Below are 21,337 nucleotides of genomic sequence, written 5' to 3' on the forward strand. Positions count from 1 at the left end.
TGGGAAACCGGAGGTATCCCGAAATAGCTACCCCACGTCTACACAAGCTGCCTCTTAATTTGAAATATTTTTCGAAACAACAGGCACGCTATTTTGCCACCCTGGTAAACCTCGTTGCACGAGGGAAAAGGGATGGCTTGAAATCGCGCATGATTTCGAAGTCTGGTGCTGTGTAGACGGGCCGAATTTCAAACTAGCCTATTTCGAAATAGGTTTGAAATAAAATACGTAGTTTGCAGAGTGCAATTTTGAGTTTAGGGTGTTGTGTAGACGCACCCTTAGGGAACAACAAGATGTTTTTTTTTTTTTGGGCTATAAACCAAGAACCTACCAGTTGGAAGGGACAGAAGCAAAGAAAGACTTGGGGGTATCGGCTGGTCACGAAGAGAGCTAATGCAATCCTAGGATACATCAGGGAAGGTATTTTCAGGAGAGAAGGAAGCGTTACCATCACCAGACAGCAATAGTGAAGCTTCATCCAGCACGACATGCTGTCTGGTCTCCCACATTTAAGATGGATTCAAACCGGACCAGGTCCGGAGAAGGGCTGTTCGGATGAAGAGAGGCAGAAAGAACCTACCGGACATGGGGCAGCTCCAGAAGCATGGCTTGCTCACCCTAACCAAATGAAGGGTTTGGGGACGATACCACCGCTCTTGATAAATACACTGGAAGACGTACCCAGCTTTTGGGAAATTAAAGGAAAACGGGCGGGCTTTATTTCAGCAAGTGCATTTTGCAGAAAAGAAGCGTGTAGCCGGAAGAGAAGGAAAGTGATTCGAACATTCGACGGAGCTTGTGGGTAAACGAAGCAGGTCTTCAGTCTTTCGCTGGAATAGAAACAAGTGGGGGGGGGCGCGCTCAGGAGTGAGGAGAGGCTGGGAGGGAGCTCAGGGCAGGGGTGGACATTGCAGGAATGAGGGCAAGGTGGAGGGTTCAGGGCACAGGGTGGGGGGGGAGGGACGCTCAGGGCAGGAAGAGGCAGGTGCAGGAGTGAGGGCAAGGGGCCGGGAGGCTGGGGTGGGGAGAGGTGTGCTTAATGGGGCTGCTCAGGGTGGTAAAAGGGGGGGGCAGTGCTGTGGCAGCAGCTCCTCCTTGGGGGCCTGGTCTGGGCTCCCTGGATCTCAGCTCCTCCCATGGGGGGGGGGCGGGAGAAGATGTGTGGCTGCATGGGCCCCCCAGCCTGTCTGGAGGGGGGCGGGGCTCCAGGGGCTGGCCCTGTCCTAGAGCTAGTTATGGAGTGGGGGAGGGCAATCTGTGGGCAGCCCTGACCTCCAGCTGCCACCCCCCCACCCTGCAGCTGGTCCAGGGGAGGAGGGGTACTCGGGGGACTGGCCCCAGCCTCCATCAGCGTGTTCTCCACCCAGACTTGCAGCCTGTCTGGGGCTACAGTTCCTGGCCCCCGCCACTCTTTCAGAGGAAGAGCAGGCCTGGTTCCCAGCTCCTGGGGTGGTTCCAGGTGGGGGGGGCCTCCCCCCCCATCTGGCACTGTTAGGGGTAAGGGGGGGGCCGCTTACCCAGTCCAGTAGCCAGTTCTGGGGAGCCCGTCCCCAGATGGCCACTCTCCTACTGGCATGGCTGCCCCCAGTGATCACTCTGCACTGTAGCATCTCTCCTCTGTTTTCCTGAGCATGGAAAGGGAGGGGGCATTCCCATTCCAGGCACTGTGGGTTTTCCTGCCACAACCAAACCCTGCCCTTGCCTTCAGTTAGGGCAAGAGGCAACTGCATACCACATCTGGTGGCTCCGGCTCTTACCCTTGAGGAGGAGTTCTTGAGCAGACGGACTCGCAGACACACACACAAACAGTGGTTCCCAGCCTTTTTTAATACTGTGAATCGGCAAACTCATTCACAAACTTTGGGCGGACCAGTAACATTTTATTTGCCTATAGTTACGCAAATACAATGTTACCAGTCCACCAAAAGCCCTGGCCCCTCCAGCCACCAAAAACAGCCAGCTTCAGCTCTGGCAGTCCCCACGTGGTGGGCAGCTGCAGCATCTGAAGCCAGCTGCTCATGGCAGCTCTGGGGTACACCCCAGCCCTGAGCCACTACCCCTTCACTACGCCCTACGGCCAGCCACTGACCCCAGAGTCTCCTGCACCCAAACCTCCCCAGTGCCAGCTCCCCATCCCAAATGCTTCTATACCCTTACAGCCCCCCACCACCAGACCTCCCCCCCCCGGTGCCAGCCTGCTGTTCCCAGAGCCCCACTGCACCCCATCCCAGAGCCCCCAGTGCCTCCCTCAACTAGCCCTGCACTGCCTCCCAGCTGAGCACTGCTGCCAACGGTCACAGCTGCTCTACGGCCACCGTGCCGGGCTTCACACGGCCCTTCCACTGCACAGCGAACTAGTCTTCCATGCCCGGTGCTGGCTGGCTAAGAGGTGGGGCAGGACACGCCTCTCCCAGCAGCCGCAGCAGAAGGGGAGGCGCTGGACAGTGTATCCTAGCTCTAGCCCCCAAACCCACCACATCCAGCTGTTCACAGACCAGCAGTTAGGAACTGCTGCTCTAAATATATATAATCTCACACCAGAAAGGGAAAGGCATTATTTAAATTAAAGGCCAATGCTGACACAACAAGTGGCTATAAACTGGCCATCAACAAGTGTAGGCTTTGAATTAGATTAAGGGCGATAGCCAACGGAAGTGAAATTTTGCAGCATCCTTCTAAGGGGAATGAGGACAAAAGAACCTAACTAACTTGTGGCAAGACTGACCTTGTTAAGTTTACGGCGGGGATTTTATGAGATTAACTACAACCGCACACAGCTCATCCACGACTATTATTAGCAAATAGCTCAATGACTGAAAACAGTATTCGACTGGAAGGGCTGTTAAGATGGAGAATTTGTTCATCGATGACTGGCTGGTGGGTCTTGCCCATACGGTGACATTTGGGATCAGGAAGGAATTTCCCTCCACATCCGATTGGCAGAGATCCTGTGACTTTTCATCTGCCTCTGCAGCATAGGGCACGGGTCTGCAGCATAGGGCATGGGTCACTTGTGGCCCTGAACTAGAATACATGGTTGATTCTCCAACTCAGTCTTTAAAAAAAAAGGATTTGCTTAGCCTGGAGAAGAGAAGACCGAGAGGGAACATGACAACAATGGTCAAGTACACAAAAGGTTGTTAAAAACCATTTATTTACCTTCTCCTTGTTGTTAACCTCTGAGACTAGGAGAAGCAGCAATGGGCTTACATTGCAGCAAGGACAGCTTAGGTTGGACAGTAGGAAAAGCTTCCTGTCCACGGGGTTAAGCATTGGAATCAATTGCCGAGGGGGATTGTGGAATCTCCATCGCAGGAGATCTTTAAGAGCAGGTTGCACCGACACCTGCCAGGGATGGTCTAGGTCAGGACAACAATACGGCCCGTGGACAGCATCCAGCTCGCCATGCCCCCAGATCCAGCTCGTGAGAGCCTCATTCAGGCTCCCTACCTGCCCTGCTCCCTCTCGGTGCTGAGCAAAGCCAGCTGTGGTGCCATGTGCATCTGCGAATGCTACAAGCCATAGGAGGCTTCTAACATTGCCCTTGCCATCAGCACAATCTTGACGCTCCCATTGGCCAGTTTCCAGCCAACAGGAACGGCCTGTTTACAGGATGTGAAGTACCCTCCCCCATCACAGGTTCGCAGTGCTCAGTTCAGAGCAGCACACATGGCCCCTGAAGCTGCTCTGAGCATGTGCAGGGGCATGGAAGACCAGGACCCAGGCTAAAGAACCAGCTGGGCTGCTGGCTGGGAGCCACCCAGGTGTCTCTCAGCCAGAGCCTGCCTCTGCCACACCAGCCCTTCCCTTCCCCCAAAACTCTGCCCCCCTACAATCTGTAACCCAAACCTTCTGCACCCCCGGTCCTGCACCCATACCCCTTCCCAGAGCCTGCATGCCCTTCTACAAGTCACAATCCCCTCCCAGACCTTTCCCCTTAATCCCCCAGGTCACAACCCAAGCCCCTGCATCCCCTCCTACATGCCTCCTCAAGGTTAGAATCCTCTCCTGCATCCACACCCCCTTCTGTAACACAGTGCCCCAGTCCCCTTCCTTCACCCAAGCTTCCTCCCAGATTCCACACCCCAATTCCTTACCCCAGGCTCCCTTCTGCAGCCAACCTCCAGTCCCCAACGCCACACCTCCTCCATTAATATCATGGAAGAATATGGCCTTTGACCACTTAAATTCTTGGAGTGCCGCCCCATCAAAAATGATTGCTCACCCCTGGTCTAGGTAATGGACTAGAAGATCGAGGACCCTTCCAGCCCTACAAAGGTTTCTTTTGGTCTTAAAGTCCATGAGAAGGCCAAGCGCTCCAAGACAAACCAACCAGGAGACACACAAGCTGTTTCAGTGGTGCAAGAGGCCGTCTGCTGCAGATGGGACATCCCAGCTTTCGGCTCAACTCGAACAGAGCATTCACCCACACAGGGGTGATGTGTGAGGAGAAACAAGGGCCTTTCTCTAGGGATGGCTTCTACTCTGAACAGGATAGAAGAGCGTAATTTAAGTACCTAGAAAGGATTTGGTCTCAAGTGCCTTGTTACATATTTCCTTGCCCTCGCTTTGTACTCTGGAATCCAGGAATCTGAGTTTTCCCTTTCTTAGGGCACTTTAAAACCTTCAGTCACCTAGATTATGAAGCAAGAAGGGGCCCCACACTCTAGCACAGGTCTTCTCTGAATTAAAAAAATCAAAATGTTGCGCCGAACCAAATCAAATGCCTTACAAAAGTGGAAATGCATTATAGCATGGGTTCCCAAACTGGGGGGGCAGGGGAAGGTGGCGGTAGCACAAGGCGACCCAGCCCTCCCCCCGTCAATCCTCTCCCCCTAAGTTTTGCTGCTATTTTTGTTTTTCAGACTGTTTTTTTGTTTTTTTTTGCTCGCTCAACAAGTTTTGTTGCTATGGGGGGAGGGGGGTTTGTGGTTAGGGTTGGGGGGAGCGGCGGCGTAAGGGTTTCTAAAAAATTAAGAAGGGGGCATGATGATGAAAAGTTTGGGAACCACTGCATTATAGCAACACTGTTACCTTTATCAACCTGACTTGTAATCCCATTAAAAAAAAAAAAAAAAAAAAAAAAAAAAAAAAAAACACACACACACACACACCCCTTTTTTCCATAAGCCCATGTTGCCTGGCATTATTCTTCCCTCTAAATCTTCATTAACAAAACCCAAGTCAGCTGTTGTGCTTCCTGCCCGTCTTCTGGAACTTCCCCATTATTCCAAGAATTACAGAAGATGGGGAACAACCAAAAAAAAAAAAGCCATCAGCCAGCAAGCTTCTCAGCCAACTCTTTAAAACTCCTGGATGGAAGTTATCCAGACACGAATCCTCCCAATTGCCTCACTCTGACAACTCACAATTGCAGATCCCCTGGGTCAGAACAGCAACATTTGGTTTATTCTTTCTTCTCTGCTAGGCGTCACTCAGCCTGCATCCACCTTACACAACTAGTAGCGGATCCCGGGTCCCTCCCCTTCCATTGCCTTTTTAAAACGCCGGCAGAGCCCACGGAAAACAAGGGCGCCTCTATCCTGAAATCTAAGAAGATTAAAAATACATAATTGCCTCACAATTTGGTTTATTTTTAGCCTGGTGTTTCCCCAGCACAGATGCTGTGCAGCTTTAAGTGGCAGGCCAGCATGCCTGACTCAGAGCCCAGCGCTGCTAGGAGCCCCATCACAGACGGGCCTGCACGTATCTAACATCTTCCGGCAATACAGTAGCTGCCTACGGACAGGGCCGGGCTAGACTGAGAAGGGGACACACTGGGGCTGGAGTGCAAGGACCCACAACAGCTGATGGCTGCTCATCCATCCCAAGCCTGTAACATCAGGCAAAATAAGTTACCTTTCTCCTCGGAAGGACACCTGCCACTTGGCTTGAAACCAGTCAGATACATGCTAGTGTCAGCCTCCTCTCCTGGCTTCACTCAACCCCATTTCCCCTCTGCCACCTTCTGCTCCACAAACCTCATCTCAGCACAAGCCCTGGCAGCAAAACATTCCGCTGTGGCTTTCCAGGAGAAGCTGGGGCCCCCTCAAGGACAGAGACACAAAGAAATCCAAGGGTCACCACGAGGCAGAAAGAAGGCCCATTCATGTCCCCCAATTTTATCCGGACGGCTACTCTGTTTCAGAGACCCCAGGGAGGCGGGCCCGCAGGAGAACCCATGATAGAGCCATCCCGCTCAGAAGGAACAGGTGGGAGTCCCTCCTGAACCGGTCAACACAACCAAGAGCAGCCACCAAAAAATAAATTATATATATATATATACACACATACACACACACACACACACACACACACACACACACACACACGTGAATACCAAAGCAGATCCTGCACCTGGATCCAAGCACATCCATCATGCCACTCCATTAGGCCAGCCAGGACTGACCACGAGGGATGGGTGTCCCCATGGGTCAACCCTGTAAAAATAAAACCCAGCCCCTCCAAGAGGAGATCTGCCCCATGGGTTCTGCTCTTCCTACTCACAGCACCCAAAGTAGCGGGGCCGTAGCATCTCCGGTACACCCCTGCAGGTGGAGAACCAGCTATTTGTCAGTAGGATTTTTAAACAGACTCTTCTGGAAGATTTCCCCCATGGGCCAAGCCACACTGGGCAGACATCACAGAATCCCAGGGCTGGCGCTGGCACAGACGTCAGCAGGCCGTGAAGTCCCAGCCCCTGCCCAAAGCAGAGCCAATCCCCAACTAAACGTGCTGCGTCTAACTAGAGGACTTGGGCCCCCCAGGGCCCACAGTCCCAGCCCTTCAGGCAGGGTGGGGAGAACACGCTGGTGCACGGCAGGATGGAGGCTCCCCGGGACTGGAGACACATGCTGGGCACAAGCCTCTCCTGGAAGGTCAGGGGAGAAAGGGCTCCCCGCAGGCCGGGCTGAGCAGCTTCGATCAATGGGATTTGCAACTCCTCCCCTGCAGAGGCAGCGAGATACTCCCCTCCTCACCGAACCATCCCCACCCTGGCAGCAAAGCTCCTACCTCTGCCTGGGCACCGGGATGTAGGCCGAATGTAGCAAGGGGCTCTTCTCCAGCTCCATGCCCAGGAGTCGCAGGGCTGCCTCCTTGTGGGATCCCTCCAGTGGGCTGTGGGTCACGGCAGGCAGCTCGTCCACTTTCCTGCCGTTCAGCACCAGGGCGTCCATCAGGCCCCTCGGCTCAACTTCCTCCAGCAGCATGTTGCCATTGCAGCTCTGCAAGACAGGACAGCGCTCTCGTCACGGGCATCAGGGCGCAGGAGGCAGCAGGGGGGTTACAGGCGGTAAGGGTCCAATGCAGCATAACCCCGGCCACCCCAGGGACACCCAGAACCAGCTTACGGCAGCTTTGGAGCCTGCATCCAGATCAACTTTGGCGCGCCCCTCATGGGAGCCCTACAGGACGAGAACTTCAGTCAAACCTTGGGGACGGATGCAGTGTCAAACCAGAGAGTTAGGATTAAAAAAAGAGAGACAGGAGAGTCTGCAAGTTAGCGACCCCCTAGCCCAAGGGTGGGCAAATACCAGCCCACAGGCTGGATCTGGTCTGCCAAGGAGGGTTAGCCCCTGGTGGGCCCCCACGCCACCATATTTACCTGCGGCTCTGCAGGTACAGGGGATGTGTGGGGGAAAAATAATCACAGCTCCTGTTGGCCCCCGTACCTGTGAAGGGGCAGGTCAATTTAGCAGCAGCAGCCGCCCATGGGCTAACTCTGATGAATCACCACTGTTTTATTCTCCCCCCACCCCCAAAACCCTATTGGGCAGTTAAAAAAAAAAAAAGACGCCGCATTAGTGTAACCCACACACCTACTGGGTGTGGTGCACGGCCCACACAGCGGCACTTAGATCCCCTACAGAGAGAGAATGAATTTGCTCTGCGGCCTTAACGGAGAACCAGCTGGCTTTTAGCTCACGCTGTGCAGCCTCATGCACTAAGCTTGAGGTCCCAGGTTCAGTTCTGCCTGTCGGTGTTACTTTCCCTCTTCCCCTGCCTCCCCCAAAAGGCAACCACTTCAAATAGCCCCTGCCCTCACCTGCAAACCCACCCCCCTACCACTGGGGCAGACATTTCATGGGCAGGGCTCCCCTCCAAACATAGGTATGGAGGGGAGGAGTCTGCTCTGCTACTGTTCTGCATATAACTAGAGGACTTTGGCCTGCAGGGCCATCAAGCCAACACCTCCCTCCAGGGCTAGAATTACATGTTGGGCCCCCCCCCCCATAGTGTTTTGTGTGTGGGTGTGGGGGGGGTTGCACATACACAGCTGGTAATCCTGTAACCCCCATCTGGAGAGGGACTTGGCTGGTGCTGTCACAGCTCACCTGAAAGCCTCCATGTCTGCAGAGAATCAGCCAGGCCTGGTTTCCGCGAACAGGGCAGCAGCCACGCTCGCCTGGGGGCCCTTCGCTTTATCTTACACAAACCCAGCAGGTGTGAATCAGGCCACCCCTGCCTCTTGCAAGCGTCTGCAACACCGGTTGGCAGCAGTTCTTTGCAACAGGCCCCGCCCCCTCTGCCCAACTGTGCGACCCTGACTTCTGCCAAGCAGCCCATCCACCCAGGAGTCCAGCTGCCTTCACTGGGATGGCTCCCACATGTTGCCCTGGTAACAGTTGCAAAATTAGGCCATAAGGAGCAGAAGCAGCCTGGCCAAGGCTCTGAGCACCAACACACCCGTGGGCGGGGGGTGGGGGGGGTGTTAAACTACAGCTGACCTCAACCTGGACAGACCACGTTGTGTGGCATCTCGACCACAGACAGCTAACTCCTCCAGAAAGTCACACGCAACAGAATGCACCTGCCTACTCCTCTGATACAGCCCAGCCAGCCTGGCCCCACTCCTAACCCTACCCAAGACACTCAGAGGCACCGTCTACACCAGGCTGGTGGCAGTTTTAAAGATCATCTACATTCAGCCCCCCTGGATCATTTTGGCCTAGCTGGCGCAGGGGAGAACTGGAGACCCCCGGGGGGATGGATCACTCGATATTAGGTACCCACTGAGGATTTGCAAGGGGAGGTATTGAGCAAATTGGGCTCGGAGAATGCCAATTCCCAATCATGCAAAGTGTTCTCCAGCTGCCAAGAGCGCTCACTTCCCTCTGACTGCAGTGCCATCTTCTGGAGAAGTCAGAGCTGATCCAGTCACATGGGATACAGCAAAGAACCAGCTGTGCCCGAGCTCTGCTTCTCTTCGCTTGATGAAGCCAAAGAGAAAGCGTGGGCTGGTTGCACAGAGAGACCGATACTGTCAGGGATCCTTCCAAAGAGGAACAGGGTCACAAGTCACTGAAAATAGCTGTCGGTCCGTCTCACGTGTTCTTAGGACTCTAGGCACTATCAATGTGCTTTGTTTACTTGCACTACTGTAACACTGGTAATAACTGCAACATAGCTAGTCATGGCACATTTTAAAAAACAAAAACAAGAATTAAATTTCTGGCCTGATTCCCTTCAGTGTCCCACTCCAGTTTAATATCCACTTGCATCCTTACTCCTGTAACATGCACATCTTTGACCAAACCATTCTGTTACGACCTATTGAGGCAAAAAAACCCCACAGCATTTGTTCTCCTCCCCTTTCTATACAAATGAGCACAACCTTAGAATTTTACAGGAATCGGTCCAATTATAAAACTGTGACCAATTTAAGAGATCAAATGCATTAGGTAGCACCATACGTCAGTAGCTGTTGTTCTTGGACCCAGTCTTTCAAAGACACCTGAAGTCAAAAACTATGAAGCTCCTACGACTAGTACTGTTCGATATATTCATGAATCACCTGGTAAAAGGAGTAAACAGTGAGGTAGCAAAGTTTGCAAACTAAACAAAATTACTCAAGATAATTAGGTCCAAAGCTGATTGTGAAGAGTTATAAAGGGATCTCAGAAAACTGGGTGACTTGGTAAGAAAGTGGCATATGAGAGTCAATGTTGATAGAAACAGTCATGCACACTGGCAACAAATAATACAGGACCCTCCTCTGTGTTCCCTGTAAGCTGTGTGTTTGTATGGCCACTCAGGAGAAACTCAAATGCCAACCATCTAATTCACAGAGTGCCCACTGCTAGGTTTTTTGTTTCTACTGGTGGTGCACATTTGCACATACTTCAGTGCATATAACAAAATTATTCTGCACTAGGATGGAAAGAGCCACACAAGAATGGAAAAGATTAGAGGGTACATAGGACCCCCTTCCTTTTATATTTATAGTTGCTATTTTTTCCCCACTCAGAAGAGATCTTGGCATTATCGTGGATATTTTCAGAGAACTATTATCTGGTTAAAATGCTGCAGCAGCAAATGAAGCCAACACAATGCTAGGAACTATTAGGAAAGGGCTAGATAACTAGGCAGAAAATATCTTAATGCCACTAGATAATCCATGTTACACCCACCCTTTGAATTCAGCTTTGGTTGCCTCATCTTTAAAAAAAAAGAAAAAAAAAGTATTAGAATTGGGAAAAGTACAGAGAAGAGCAACAAAAATCATTAAAGGCATGAAACAGCTTCTGCACAAGGAAAGATTAAAACGACGGACTATTCAGTTTAAGAAAAAGAGATGACTAAAGGCCTATAAAATCATGAATGCTATAGAGTGAACAGCGAAGTGTTATTTACTCTGTCACATAATACAAGAACTAGAGACCAACAAAGCTAATAAGCAAGATGCTTAAAACAAACAAAAGTAGTATTTCTTCACACAGTCAACCTGTGGAACTTGTTCCCAGCGGATGTTGTGAAGGCCAGAAATTGTGTTTGAAAAAGAATTAAATAAGTTCCTAGAGGACAGCACCATCAATGGCTACTGATGATCAGGGATGCAACCCTATGCTTTGGGTGTCCCTAAGCACTTACAGCTGGGACTGGATCACTCAATAAGTCGCCCTGTTCCGTTCGCTCCTGCTGAAGCATCTAGCACCAGCCACCGCCAGAAATCAGGCTAGTGGGTTAGATGGACCATGGTGCTGACCCAGCCTGGCCATTCCTTCCCTACCACATCCAGTAACTGTCGCCATACTCCTAGCGCTGAGAAAGTCCACTAACAAGCTTCAGCACATCACAGTCATGTTACTTCTGAAAAGGGAGAACAGGAGTTGAGCCTTTGCTGCAAGATATTCCCACATTTAATGAACATGTGGGTTTGGAAGGGGGGGGGGGGGTGAGACTTAGAACAACCTTTAGGTTTTTTTGCAAAAATCCTGGAAGTGAATAGGAAAGCTGCGGTTGCCACAGTATCAGAAACACAGCCGAGTTTCTTGTGATGATCTCCCCCTCCTGTCTGAGCTAGGCTTAAGGGCTGCAGCCTGCTCAAACCAGAATAGGGCAACTGGTTGTAATTAGTAGGTGACATGGTGGAAGTGACACCCGCACAGCCACCTCTCTCAGGGGTGAGAGCCATGCAGAGCGACGCCAAGCTAACCGGCAGCAGGGACAGCAGAACTGTTCTGCCACCCTACTCCTCCGGGAGAAGGATTGACTATAGGTCCACACTGAAGCACCACAGGATAACAACTGCTGCATCTGCACTGCTAAGGCTTCCTTCCGCTGCAATGAGCTGGGGGAGACAGCTAGGGGAAAGGGCTGCCTTACTCCAAAAAAACCTACATCCACCCAGCTTGCCTCTGGAGGGGTGTGAAAATTCACACTCGGGGGGATATGCAATTAGACCGATCTAACCCCTCAGTCGGTGACGAGAATTCCTCCAGCGCCCTGCCTGGGTTTCTGGGGGAGATGAATTAGCCTCAGCCCCGGGAACCGCCCCTCGGGTTGCACTGCCCCGAGGTCTACACGGAGCCGCTGGAGCGGCGCTTGCAGTGTAAACACTCCTCACGCTTCCTAGCGCCCGCCCGCAGGATCAAGGCAGAGCTGCCGGCTCCGGGGGAGGAGGGGAACCGGGAGGGAGCTGCACAGACTCGAGGGCAGGGGAGAGCGCCCCTCACCCCCGCTCAGGGCTGCAGGACGGGGCGGCGGGGCAGGGGAGGGACTGGCCCAGCGCCTTGGGGCGGATCCTACCGAGCGCTGGGAGATGCCTCCTCCCCCATGAGCTACGCTCCTCCCCCCGGAGCTAGCTGTTTCCCTCCCCGCCCCCCGGTCCCTGCAGCCCTCTCCCCCCACCCCCGCCCCGCCCCCGGGGCTGGCTGTCTGCTCGGGGTGATTGATGGCCCGTGCATTCCAGCAGCGCCGGGCGGGCGGGCGGGCGGGCCGGCGCTAGGGGGTGGGGGGCCGGCCCCGCTTGGCCCAGGCCCGCTTCCCTCTAAACTTTCCGCACGGCCACTTCTACCGAGCGGCGCCATCTTTAGCGAGGGAAACTTTGCCGGCAGCGCGGAGCCGGGAGCCGCCCGCGATCGCTGCCGCGGCCCGGCCTGCGGGGCGGGCGGGAAAGAGGCTTTGCAAGGCCGGGCAGGACCGAGCTGTCACGCGTCCGCCTCCCTCCAAATGGCAGCGGCGCTTTCGACAGACTCCCACCCCCCAGCGGGGAGCGACACGTCCGTCCGTCCGTGCAACACCCCTCCCCCCCAGCTGCCCCGTGCACCCCCCCCCAAGAACTCCCCTCCCTCCGACCCAGATGCCCATGTGAGGGGAGCCCCCCGATCCCAGGTGCCCCGTGCCAGCCCTGCACAGGAGCCCCCCCATCCAGATCCCCCGTGCAAAGCCCCCCCATAGGGCGCGCCACCCCCACCAGGCAGCTGCCTCCACGCGCATGCCACCCCCAGAAGCGGCCGCACCAGGCCACGGGACACACCCACCGGTGCCGCTCAGTCCCGCTCCCCCGCTTTGCAGGCTCTGGGAAGGGGCCGGCCCCCCCGTACCTTCTGCAAATGCTTCGCCCGGCCCTTGCCGGGGCTTTTCCCCTCCAGCCCGTTAGCCACCGGCGCGTCCTCGCTACTTTTCCGCCGCCGCCGCCGCAGCAGGGCATCTTCCACCAGCACCGTGTAGACGGCGTTGCTGGCCGACGGGGCTTTGCACGCCTGGATCAGCCCGCAGTAGAGCCCGTGGCGGTGGGCGGCCGTCGGGGGGCTGCACTCGGGGCAGCAGGGCCCGGCCGCTGTTAAGCCGGGCGGAGGGGAGCAGATCCTGCTGTCGGGGGCAGCTCTCTTGGGGAGGCGCTTGGACTCCATGTCCCCTGCGAGGGGGACCGAGCCCCCTCCCGGCAAGGGGCAGGCGGGGGGCGCCGTGTGGGCGGCCGCTGCAGCCCGGTGGCTTCGGGTCGCTCCCTCCACCGAGCTCCCCCGGTCTCTGCACCCGCCGACCACGCCCCCCCCCCCTTCAGCCCGCGCTCTCCCCCTCGCGGGGCTCGTGCGAGCCGGGGAACCAGTCTCCACGCCCCGCTCTTCGCCATTGGTCCGCTCGCTGTATCAACATTCCGAAATGGAATATGGGCCCGGGCCCGGAGCCGGCTCGGACGCCCATTGGCCCCACCATGTTGCCAATTAGCGTAGGGGCGTTCCTTTCGCCCCGCCTCCCTCCCCAGCCCGGCTGAAGCTGCTGCCGCTTGACTTTGATTTCAGACAGGGAGGGAGAGCGGGGTTGGGGAAGGGAGCCGGGGCTTGCTGCTGGGTTTAGCGGCCATCTTCAGGGGACTGGGTGAGGAGGGGAAAGAGGCCTTTCGCCTGGCCCTTTGGGGTGAGGAGAGAAAGCAAAGTGTCCAACCAGCAAAAATGGTTCATTAGTTAAAAGCTACATTGTTGTTGATGGGTTTTTCCTAAGTGTAACTCTTTGGAGATGGACCCCAAATGAACCCCCGGCTCTGAACTTTGGGGAAGTTGGATCCAGATCCTGCCTTTAATTGGGATTGTCTACTTGGTAGCTGGGGCCGTCTTTGGTGATCATTTGTAGGCTTACAAAAGCTGTTAGGGAGAAATGATTAAGCCAGTAATAGTACTTTTCACAACTAAAGTGCCCACTGTCTGAGCATCTCAAAATACCTTAGTAATGTTTATTACTTGTTTAGCATCCAAGATACCTGATCTGAAGCTATTACAATCTTCAGAATCAAAAGCAGAAAGTGACATGGGCATGTATACACTATACAAAGGCTTTTCTGTGTGAAGTCTTCTATGTATCTTGTTTGTCCCAACTTTTTTTTTTTTTAATCAACTTCCTCCATCTTCCATTTAGTCCTGGTGCCCAACTCACCCACTCCCACATCACCATGTTTGTTTAAAACAAAGTTAAGGAAGCATTTCTTTACACAATGCACAGTGTATCTGTGGAACTCCTTATCAGCAGATGTTGTGAAGGCCAAGACTATGAGAGGGTTCAAAAAAGAGCATGGAGGATAGATCCATCACTGGCTATTAGGATTGCTGTTCCTAGCCACAAGCTGGGAATGGATCCACTTGTTCTGCTCATTTTCTCTGGGGCACCTGGTATTGACCACTGATCTAGCTGAACTTTTGGTCAAACTTAGTATAGCCATTATGTTCACCACTCTGTAATAAGGATATTCTGCAAATATACATGGGAAAGACCTCAGCTACCAGATGTGCAAGCATAATCACATATAACCACCACAAGGCCGATTTGAACCTAGGACTTCTCACACTTAGTGCAAGAGGCTCTATAGCTTAAGCTAGAAAGCCTCTTGGTTCTCAGCTTTGGCCATCGAGCTCCCTTGTTCTTCTCTCTTGCTGTAAGTGGTCTAAGTGCCATACCTGGGCCAGTGAACCACACTTTGACTATGTCTACACTGACGTGATCTTGCACCAGAAGTATGCAAATGAGGTTAAGCGTGGACTATCGCTGAGCCTCATTTGCATATCTAATGAGCCACCATTTTTGTGGAAGAGGCTCTTGCGCCAGAAGGAGCTGTCTACACTGCCCCTTCTTGAGCAAGAAAAACCCTCTTGCGCAATGCTGTTACTCCTGAAAATAATCAGCATAACGGCATTGCACAAGAGGGTTTTTCTTGCGCAAGAAGGGGCAGTGTAAACAGCTCCTTCCGGCGCAAGAGCCTCTTCCACAAAATGGCGGCTCTTTAGATATGCAAATGAGGCTCGGCGATATTCCACCCTTAGCCTCATTTGCATACTTCTGGCGCAAGATCGCGCCAGTGTAGACATAGCCTAGGTGTGTGGATTACACAAGCCCACACCTCTGCAGATGTGTGGAGTCTCACTGAAGTTAATGGGTTCCCCATGAGTGCAGGGATCCACACTAGAAGATCTGGGTGCTGGTTCAGAGCCAGAGACTTATGGACAGTGGCGGATACAGGGCAGGGCGAGCGGGGCGGCCGCCCCGGGCCCCGCACTTCAAGAAGCCCCGCGCATGCGCCGTGTCAAAGGGGGGGGGGCCGGTGAAATTATGCTGCAAAATCCTCATCTGCCCCTGCTTATGGAAGTATAACTGTCACTCAGGCTCTCTGCGCAAAGTAGTTATATAGACCTAACCTGCAGAGTAGACAGGACTATGCGATTTGAGGGCATCTCAAGGAGGTGGAATATCTGCATCCATGGGAGAAGTACTCTCATCAGTTTCAGGAGCATCGTCAGGGCAAGTCCACACTACAAAATTCAATTGACCTAACTTACGTCAACATACAGCCACCACAGCGCCTGATTCACTTTCGCACATCCACCCAATGTTCTTGGCGGCGGCGCATTTCCTCCCTGGGACTGCACTGATTTAACTGCCAATGTGGGCCAGCCAGTGCTCTGTTTGTGCCACGGCTGACCCTTGGCAGCTCTGGGCTTGCCACATCAGTTATGCAAGTAAAACGATTGCTAATTGGTGGAGTCCTGGCACCTCCTTCATTATAAATGAAACACTGGGGACGCTGCACCCACCCAGCCACATTGACCTCGACACGATGCTTTTCACGACGGCGGAGTTACTGACAAGGCCGTCCTTATGACTTTGGGTTAGGGATGTGAACAGGTAACTGGTTACCCCATCAGCATCGCTTTTAATGGGTGATGCTTAGCAGGTAACAGTTAATCGTCACCCAGAAACAGCTCCCCGCCCGAGGCCCAGTGCAGGGCTGGAGCAGCCTCTGCCCGTGAGGTGGGCCCCACCCCTGTTTAATCAGTTAACTAGTTAAACTTACCTTTAACCAGTTAACTAATTCAGTGGGATTTTGCATCTCTACTTTGGGTGCCCTATGCAGCCCAAGCACCCACCAGGGAGCGGGAAAGTAACTCTGCCGGGGGCGGGAGGGGGATGCTCAGAGTCGTGGGGGCAGGAACAAGACTGATGGGGGAACAGGTAGGGAAGGGGAGTGGTGCAGCCCACCAGACCTCCAGAGCAGGGGGTGGGAGACTGGAGCTGTAGGTGTCACTAGGTAAAACAGGGAGCCAGGGGACTGGGGCCACTGGATTTGAAGGGCGTCAAAGCAGAGAGCGGGGAACTGGGGAATTCACCCCCTGGGGCTGGGAGGTGGAGCATGTGGCCGAGAGGCGGAGGGTTTGGGCCGCCAGAGCTGGGAGGTGAAGCAGGGGCTGGGGACTGGGCTGCATGGGCCAAGAGGTAGAGCAAGCGCTGGGAGGCAGGATGTTGGGGCTGCTTGGGGCGCTACTTAATTTGGGGCACAATGGTGCCCCAAATTTACCGGTGCTCTATGTAGCTGCATATTTTGTGTATGCCTAAGAACGGCCCTCATTACAGAGTTACATTAGTGGGAGCTATGTTTTAGTGTAGATACTTAAGCCTGGTTTACACTGGGATAGTAGTCCGAAATAACACCCCCAAGGTCGAATTTGTAAGTGATGCGTCCACACTACCAAGCCCATTATTCCGGAATAAGGGGCTGCAGAATTTGAACTCTGTACTCCTGCTGTCCATGAGGAATAATGCTATTCCCATATCTGTAAGCCCAAAATAACATTAGTGTGCCTGCTACAGTGCTGCTAATTTGAACTAACTGGCCTCCAGGAGGCCTCCTGTAGCTCCCCAGCACGCTTCCTGGGCTCTGAGTACAAGGAAGCGCATCCACGTTAACGACACCTGCCTCAGTCTACATTCGATTCTTCCCCGTGGTGAGGTCACGGAACTTCGAATTTGTAAAATCAGGTGCCCAGAAGCTGAATTTAATACATTTGAAATAATCTCCTAGGGTGCGTCTACACAGCAGGGCTTAACTCAAAATAAGCGACACAAATGGAGCTATGTCAATTGCGTATCTTATTTCAAAATACAGCCCGCTTCCTCCCCCTTCCCTTACTCCTTGTCCAATGAGGTTTACAGGAGTCGGAGTAAGAAGTCCTCCAGCTTGACAGGTTTTTGACATTATGTCGAAATAACTGCCAGCTGTGTAGACACAGACTAAGTTATTTCGAAATAATGTCGCTGTGTAGACATAGCCCTAGAGTTGACATGGCCTTACAGAGTTACGTCCACATAAGCTGCCTTACATTGACCTAACTGTAGTATGGGCCAGGCCGCAGCGTAGGCAAACCCACCCTCCCATAACGTCCCTGTGAGGGAAATACTACTCGTGGGTAAAATGAGATAAAGCGGATTGAAGTGGGAGCCACGCATGGCAGAACACACAGAAGAGTCAATTTGATACATTGCCTCTAGCGTCAGCCGAGATGGGATCCGCAGGGTCCGCCACGGAGCAGGCAGAGGCGGCCATATTGTTACCACGCTCTTCACTCACGCTTCTCTGTGGATTTGCCCACAGACCAACAGCGCTGCTGCCATCCTGATCGGTCAGCAGCAGCAGCTTCCCATGTGTGCCAGCCACGTGGGCCAGCTGTTAGGTGGGCGCTGAGCCTCTCCGTTTTCATTGGCCTCTCCGTTTTCAGATCAAATATGGCTTTGGGGAGGCATGTCTCATCCATACGGACAAGATGACCAGCCCCAGGCCGGCCTTAGGGCCAGGCAAACTAGGCCCACGTCCAAGGGATGCTGTAGCCAGGGAGGCACCACAAGGGGCTTGGGCTTCCCCACACTGGCTACAGCAGCACTTCAGTTGGCCACCCACAGCATGGACTCCTCCTCTCCAACTCCCCCCAGCCGGGGCGGTGGGCTTCTTCCCAACTCGTCTGCCCACTCCCTCCTCAGCCAGCTGGCTTAGGGCTTCAACTCCACACCACTCCCCACCCCGGGGTGGAACGGACTGTCCGTGGCAGCACAGCCTACCACTACCTGCAGTGGAGCAGAATCCCTCTCTGCACCACTCGGTCTCTGGCAGGGATGTGGCCTTGCAGGGCCATGCCGGGCCAGGAACAAAACTTTCTCTCCATGTGGGTGAGCAGAGGAAACAGGCTAGGCTGGGAACAGAGCGGGGATACATAGAGGCTGGAAAGAGAGTGGCAGGGATGGAGGCCGGAAGTGGGGAGGACTGAGGTTAAAGGGTAGAGCTGGGCACATGATGTCAGGGAGTGGGATGGGGGAGCAGAGGAAACAGGCCAGGCTGGGAACAGAGCGGGGGTACATAGAGGCTGGAAAGCAAGTGGCAGGGATGGAGGCAGGAAGTGGGGAGGATTGCGGTTAAGAGCTAGGCTCAGGATGTCAGGGAATGGGATGGGGGAGCAGAGGAGGAACCAGGCTGGGGGAAGCCGGGCTGGGTGGTGAAGTCTGAATGGAGGAGGTGAAGGGCAGGGAAGGAAAGGATGGAAACAGCGAGGTGTCATTGCTTTATTTCTTTACCCAGACAGGAGCCACTTAATCTAAGATTTAACATAAGATCCTGGTGTCAGAGGTTTGCCCCATCGGAAGAAAACTTTTCAAGGAAATATTTAGACAAAGTACTCTTTGTGCTGGTGCTTGTAGCACTGGTAAAAAGTGCCCACCGGACAGCTCTGGAAACTGACAAACATTGTCTACAAAAGCAGGTGCAACTCCCTGACTTTTCGTGCTCCAACCCAGACCTGGGAATAAGGGAGTCATGTATCTCCTCTGCACTGGGGATTTGCCCTAGTTAGAGAAGCCAGAGAGAACAAATAATGTGGGATGGATGGATGTTAGTCACAGTTGCTTAATGCATTACTGGAAGATGCACAGATACTGGAGCAGTGAGCAAGGTATAAAGAACCGATATAAAATATAATATGGTAGAATAGTGACTGCCCATGCATGTAGCTACTTCAGAGCAAATGCCTAGGCCTCATTTTTCCTAGGCAAAAAGGCATTTTTTCTCCACTTTTCAGCTGACACTTGGTGACTAACACATTAGTGAAATCCTAGGCTATGTCTACACTACAGGCTTCTTGTGCAAGAAGCTTTTTGCGGAAGAAATCTTCTTGTGAAGAAAGCGTCCACACTGCAAAAGCGCATCGAAAAAGCGATGTGCTTTTGTGCAAGAGAGTGTCCAGACTGCATGGACGCGCTCTCGAAAGCAAGCGCTAATAGCTATCCACAGAATAGCCACCAGGGCACTTGTGCTATTTTCGATAGGGTTTTTTTTTTTTTTTTTTGCTCAAAAAGAGGCAGTTCCCCATCCACACACACCTTTTTGCACAAGAGCTCTTGCACAAAAAGGAGTTATTCCTCGTAAAAAGAGGAATAACTATTGTGCAAAAAACCCTCTCTTCTTTCGATTTTTTTGCGCAAAAAAGGCACTTGAGGTGTGGACGCTCCACGAGTTTTTGCAGAAAAACATCTGTTTTTCTGCAAAAACTCTGTAGGGTAAACATAGCCCTAGTGTAGGCGAGGCAGCTGCAGTTTTGAAATGTGAAAGCAGGTTGAATGAACACTGCGGTGGGAGCCAGAATGGGAAAGGGTGAAATAATAATAATAAAAAAAGACAGACACAGAAGTGGTAAAATTGGGGCTGTCTCCAAGCTTGTGATTGTGGGAAAAACTGGCAGCAAGGGCAGGGGACAGAAACAGGTGGGTGGGACTGGGAAGACACTGGCCTTTTTAAAGAGCACATCCGCCAGCCAGGAATTGGTTCCCTTCCGTAAGCTGCACCTCCCAAGTGCCTCTTTACTTTTCAGGCAGTGTAAACCCTGTTTGTTGGCAGGTTTGCAGACAAAAAACTTTCACCCGCTCAGGCAGGAAAGGTCTCTTGCCCACAAAGCGTTGTTTACACTAACTTTTGTCCTTTCTGGGGTGGAGGCACCATTGAATGACAAAAGTTTTGTTGCTCAATTGGAAGCGGAGAAAAACCTCAGAGGGAAACGCTCTTTTAGGGAGAATGAAAGGCCCTTTGGGAGGTGATGGCCCAGAGCAGTGGCAGGCAAGGGCCTGGATTTGGGATGTAAATGTGTGACCTTTAAAACAGTTAACCAATAAGCATCAGTTTATTGGTTTCTATTACGGTTACATGCTAGCTCCCCGGAGGCCAGCTTCACTGTGGGCTCTACAGTATGGCTACATCTAGACTGGCATGATTTTCCGGAAATGCTTTTAACGGAAAAGTTTTCCGTTAAAAGCATTTGCGGAAAAGAGCGTCTAGATTGGCAGGATGCTTTTCCGCAAAAGCACTTTTTGCGAAAAAGCGTCCGTGGCCAATCTAGACGCGCTTTTCCGCAAGAAAGCCCCGATTGCCATTTTCGCGATCGGGGCTTTTTTGTGGAAAACAAATCTCTGCTGTCTACACTGGCCCTTTTGCACAAAAGTTTTTCGGAAAAAGACTTTTTCCCAAATGGGAGCAGCATAGTATTTCCGCAAAAGCAGTGACAATCTTACATGAGATCGTCAGTGCTTTTGCGGAAATTCAAGCGGCCAGTGTAGACAGCTGGCAAGTTTTTCCGGAAAAGCAGCTGCTTTTCTGGAAAAAGTGGCCAGTCTAGACACAGTCTATGACTTTTATATATAAGCTTTAAACTGCAGAGGCCGCAGGGCGTGTAACTGTGTAAGCGCTAGGATTTTTAGCAGTTACACGGTTACATTTTTTAATGGTTTTTTACGTCCCTTGCCTGGATGAGGATTGGACTCAGCCACTGGGATCCACTATTTCTTTTTTGTTATTCAAATGAGTTTGGGGTCCTGGCTGATATTTCAGCCATCCTGTTTGCCACGCACACAAAGGTATCTCACTGCCAAGCCGCTTTCCGGAAAGAGGAGGGGAAGGCTGCCAGGTGATCTCCCACTCCCCATGCAGCCATGATGGAACCTCCATGTTTAATAATTGACAAATAAAATGAGCAGAATTTTGCAGAATTTTAAAATATTGTGCACAGAATTTTTAATTGTTTGGTGCTGAATTCAGGGCTGGCCCGAGCCATTTTGGTGCCCCGGGGCTTGGGCAGGTGGCACCGCCCTGGGCGCACAGCACATGAGCGAGCCTGCCCGCCCCGGGGCGCATGGGCCCGCCTCCAGGCGCATACGCAAGCCTGACCCCGGGGCACGCGGGCGGGCGCATGACACATGCGCTTCCCAGCTACCGCCACTGGCACGCAGCCCGGGGCCACCAGGGAGGGCCGTGCCTGGC

General features: G+C 53.0%; 1 protein-coding gene across 3 annotated transcripts in view; it reads right to left on the reverse strand.

Annotated features, from left to right (window-relative positions):
* Positions 1 to 13,316, reverse strand: part of SLC2A4RG (SLC2A4 regulator) — a 51,405-nt gene extending 38,089 nt beyond the window's left edge. For 2 of the 3 annotated variants that reach the window (XM_075900974.2, XM_075900975.2), the window contains exons 1-2: positions 12,828 to 13,316; positions 7,015 to 7,226 (exon numbers count right to left, since the gene is read on the reverse strand). In XM_075900974.2, the coding sequence (XP_075757089.1) occupies positions 7,015 to 7,226; positions 12,828 to 13,136 (521 nt within the window). In that variant the 5' untranslated portion in view covers positions 13,137 to 13,316. The remainder of the gene's footprint in view (positions 1 to 7,014; positions 7,227 to 12,827) is intronic. The other variant, XM_075900973.2, reaches the window with a different exon arrangement.
* Positions 13,317 to 21,337: the final 8,021 nt, after the last annotated feature.

Source organism: Pelodiscus sinensis, chromosome 17, assembly GCF_052426305.1.
Source record: "Pelodiscus sinensis isolate ZL-2025 chromosome 17, ASM5242630v1, whole genome shotgun sequence".
NCBI classification, from domain to species: Eukaryota; Metazoa; Chordata; order Testudines; family Trionychidae; genus Pelodiscus; species Pelodiscus sinensis.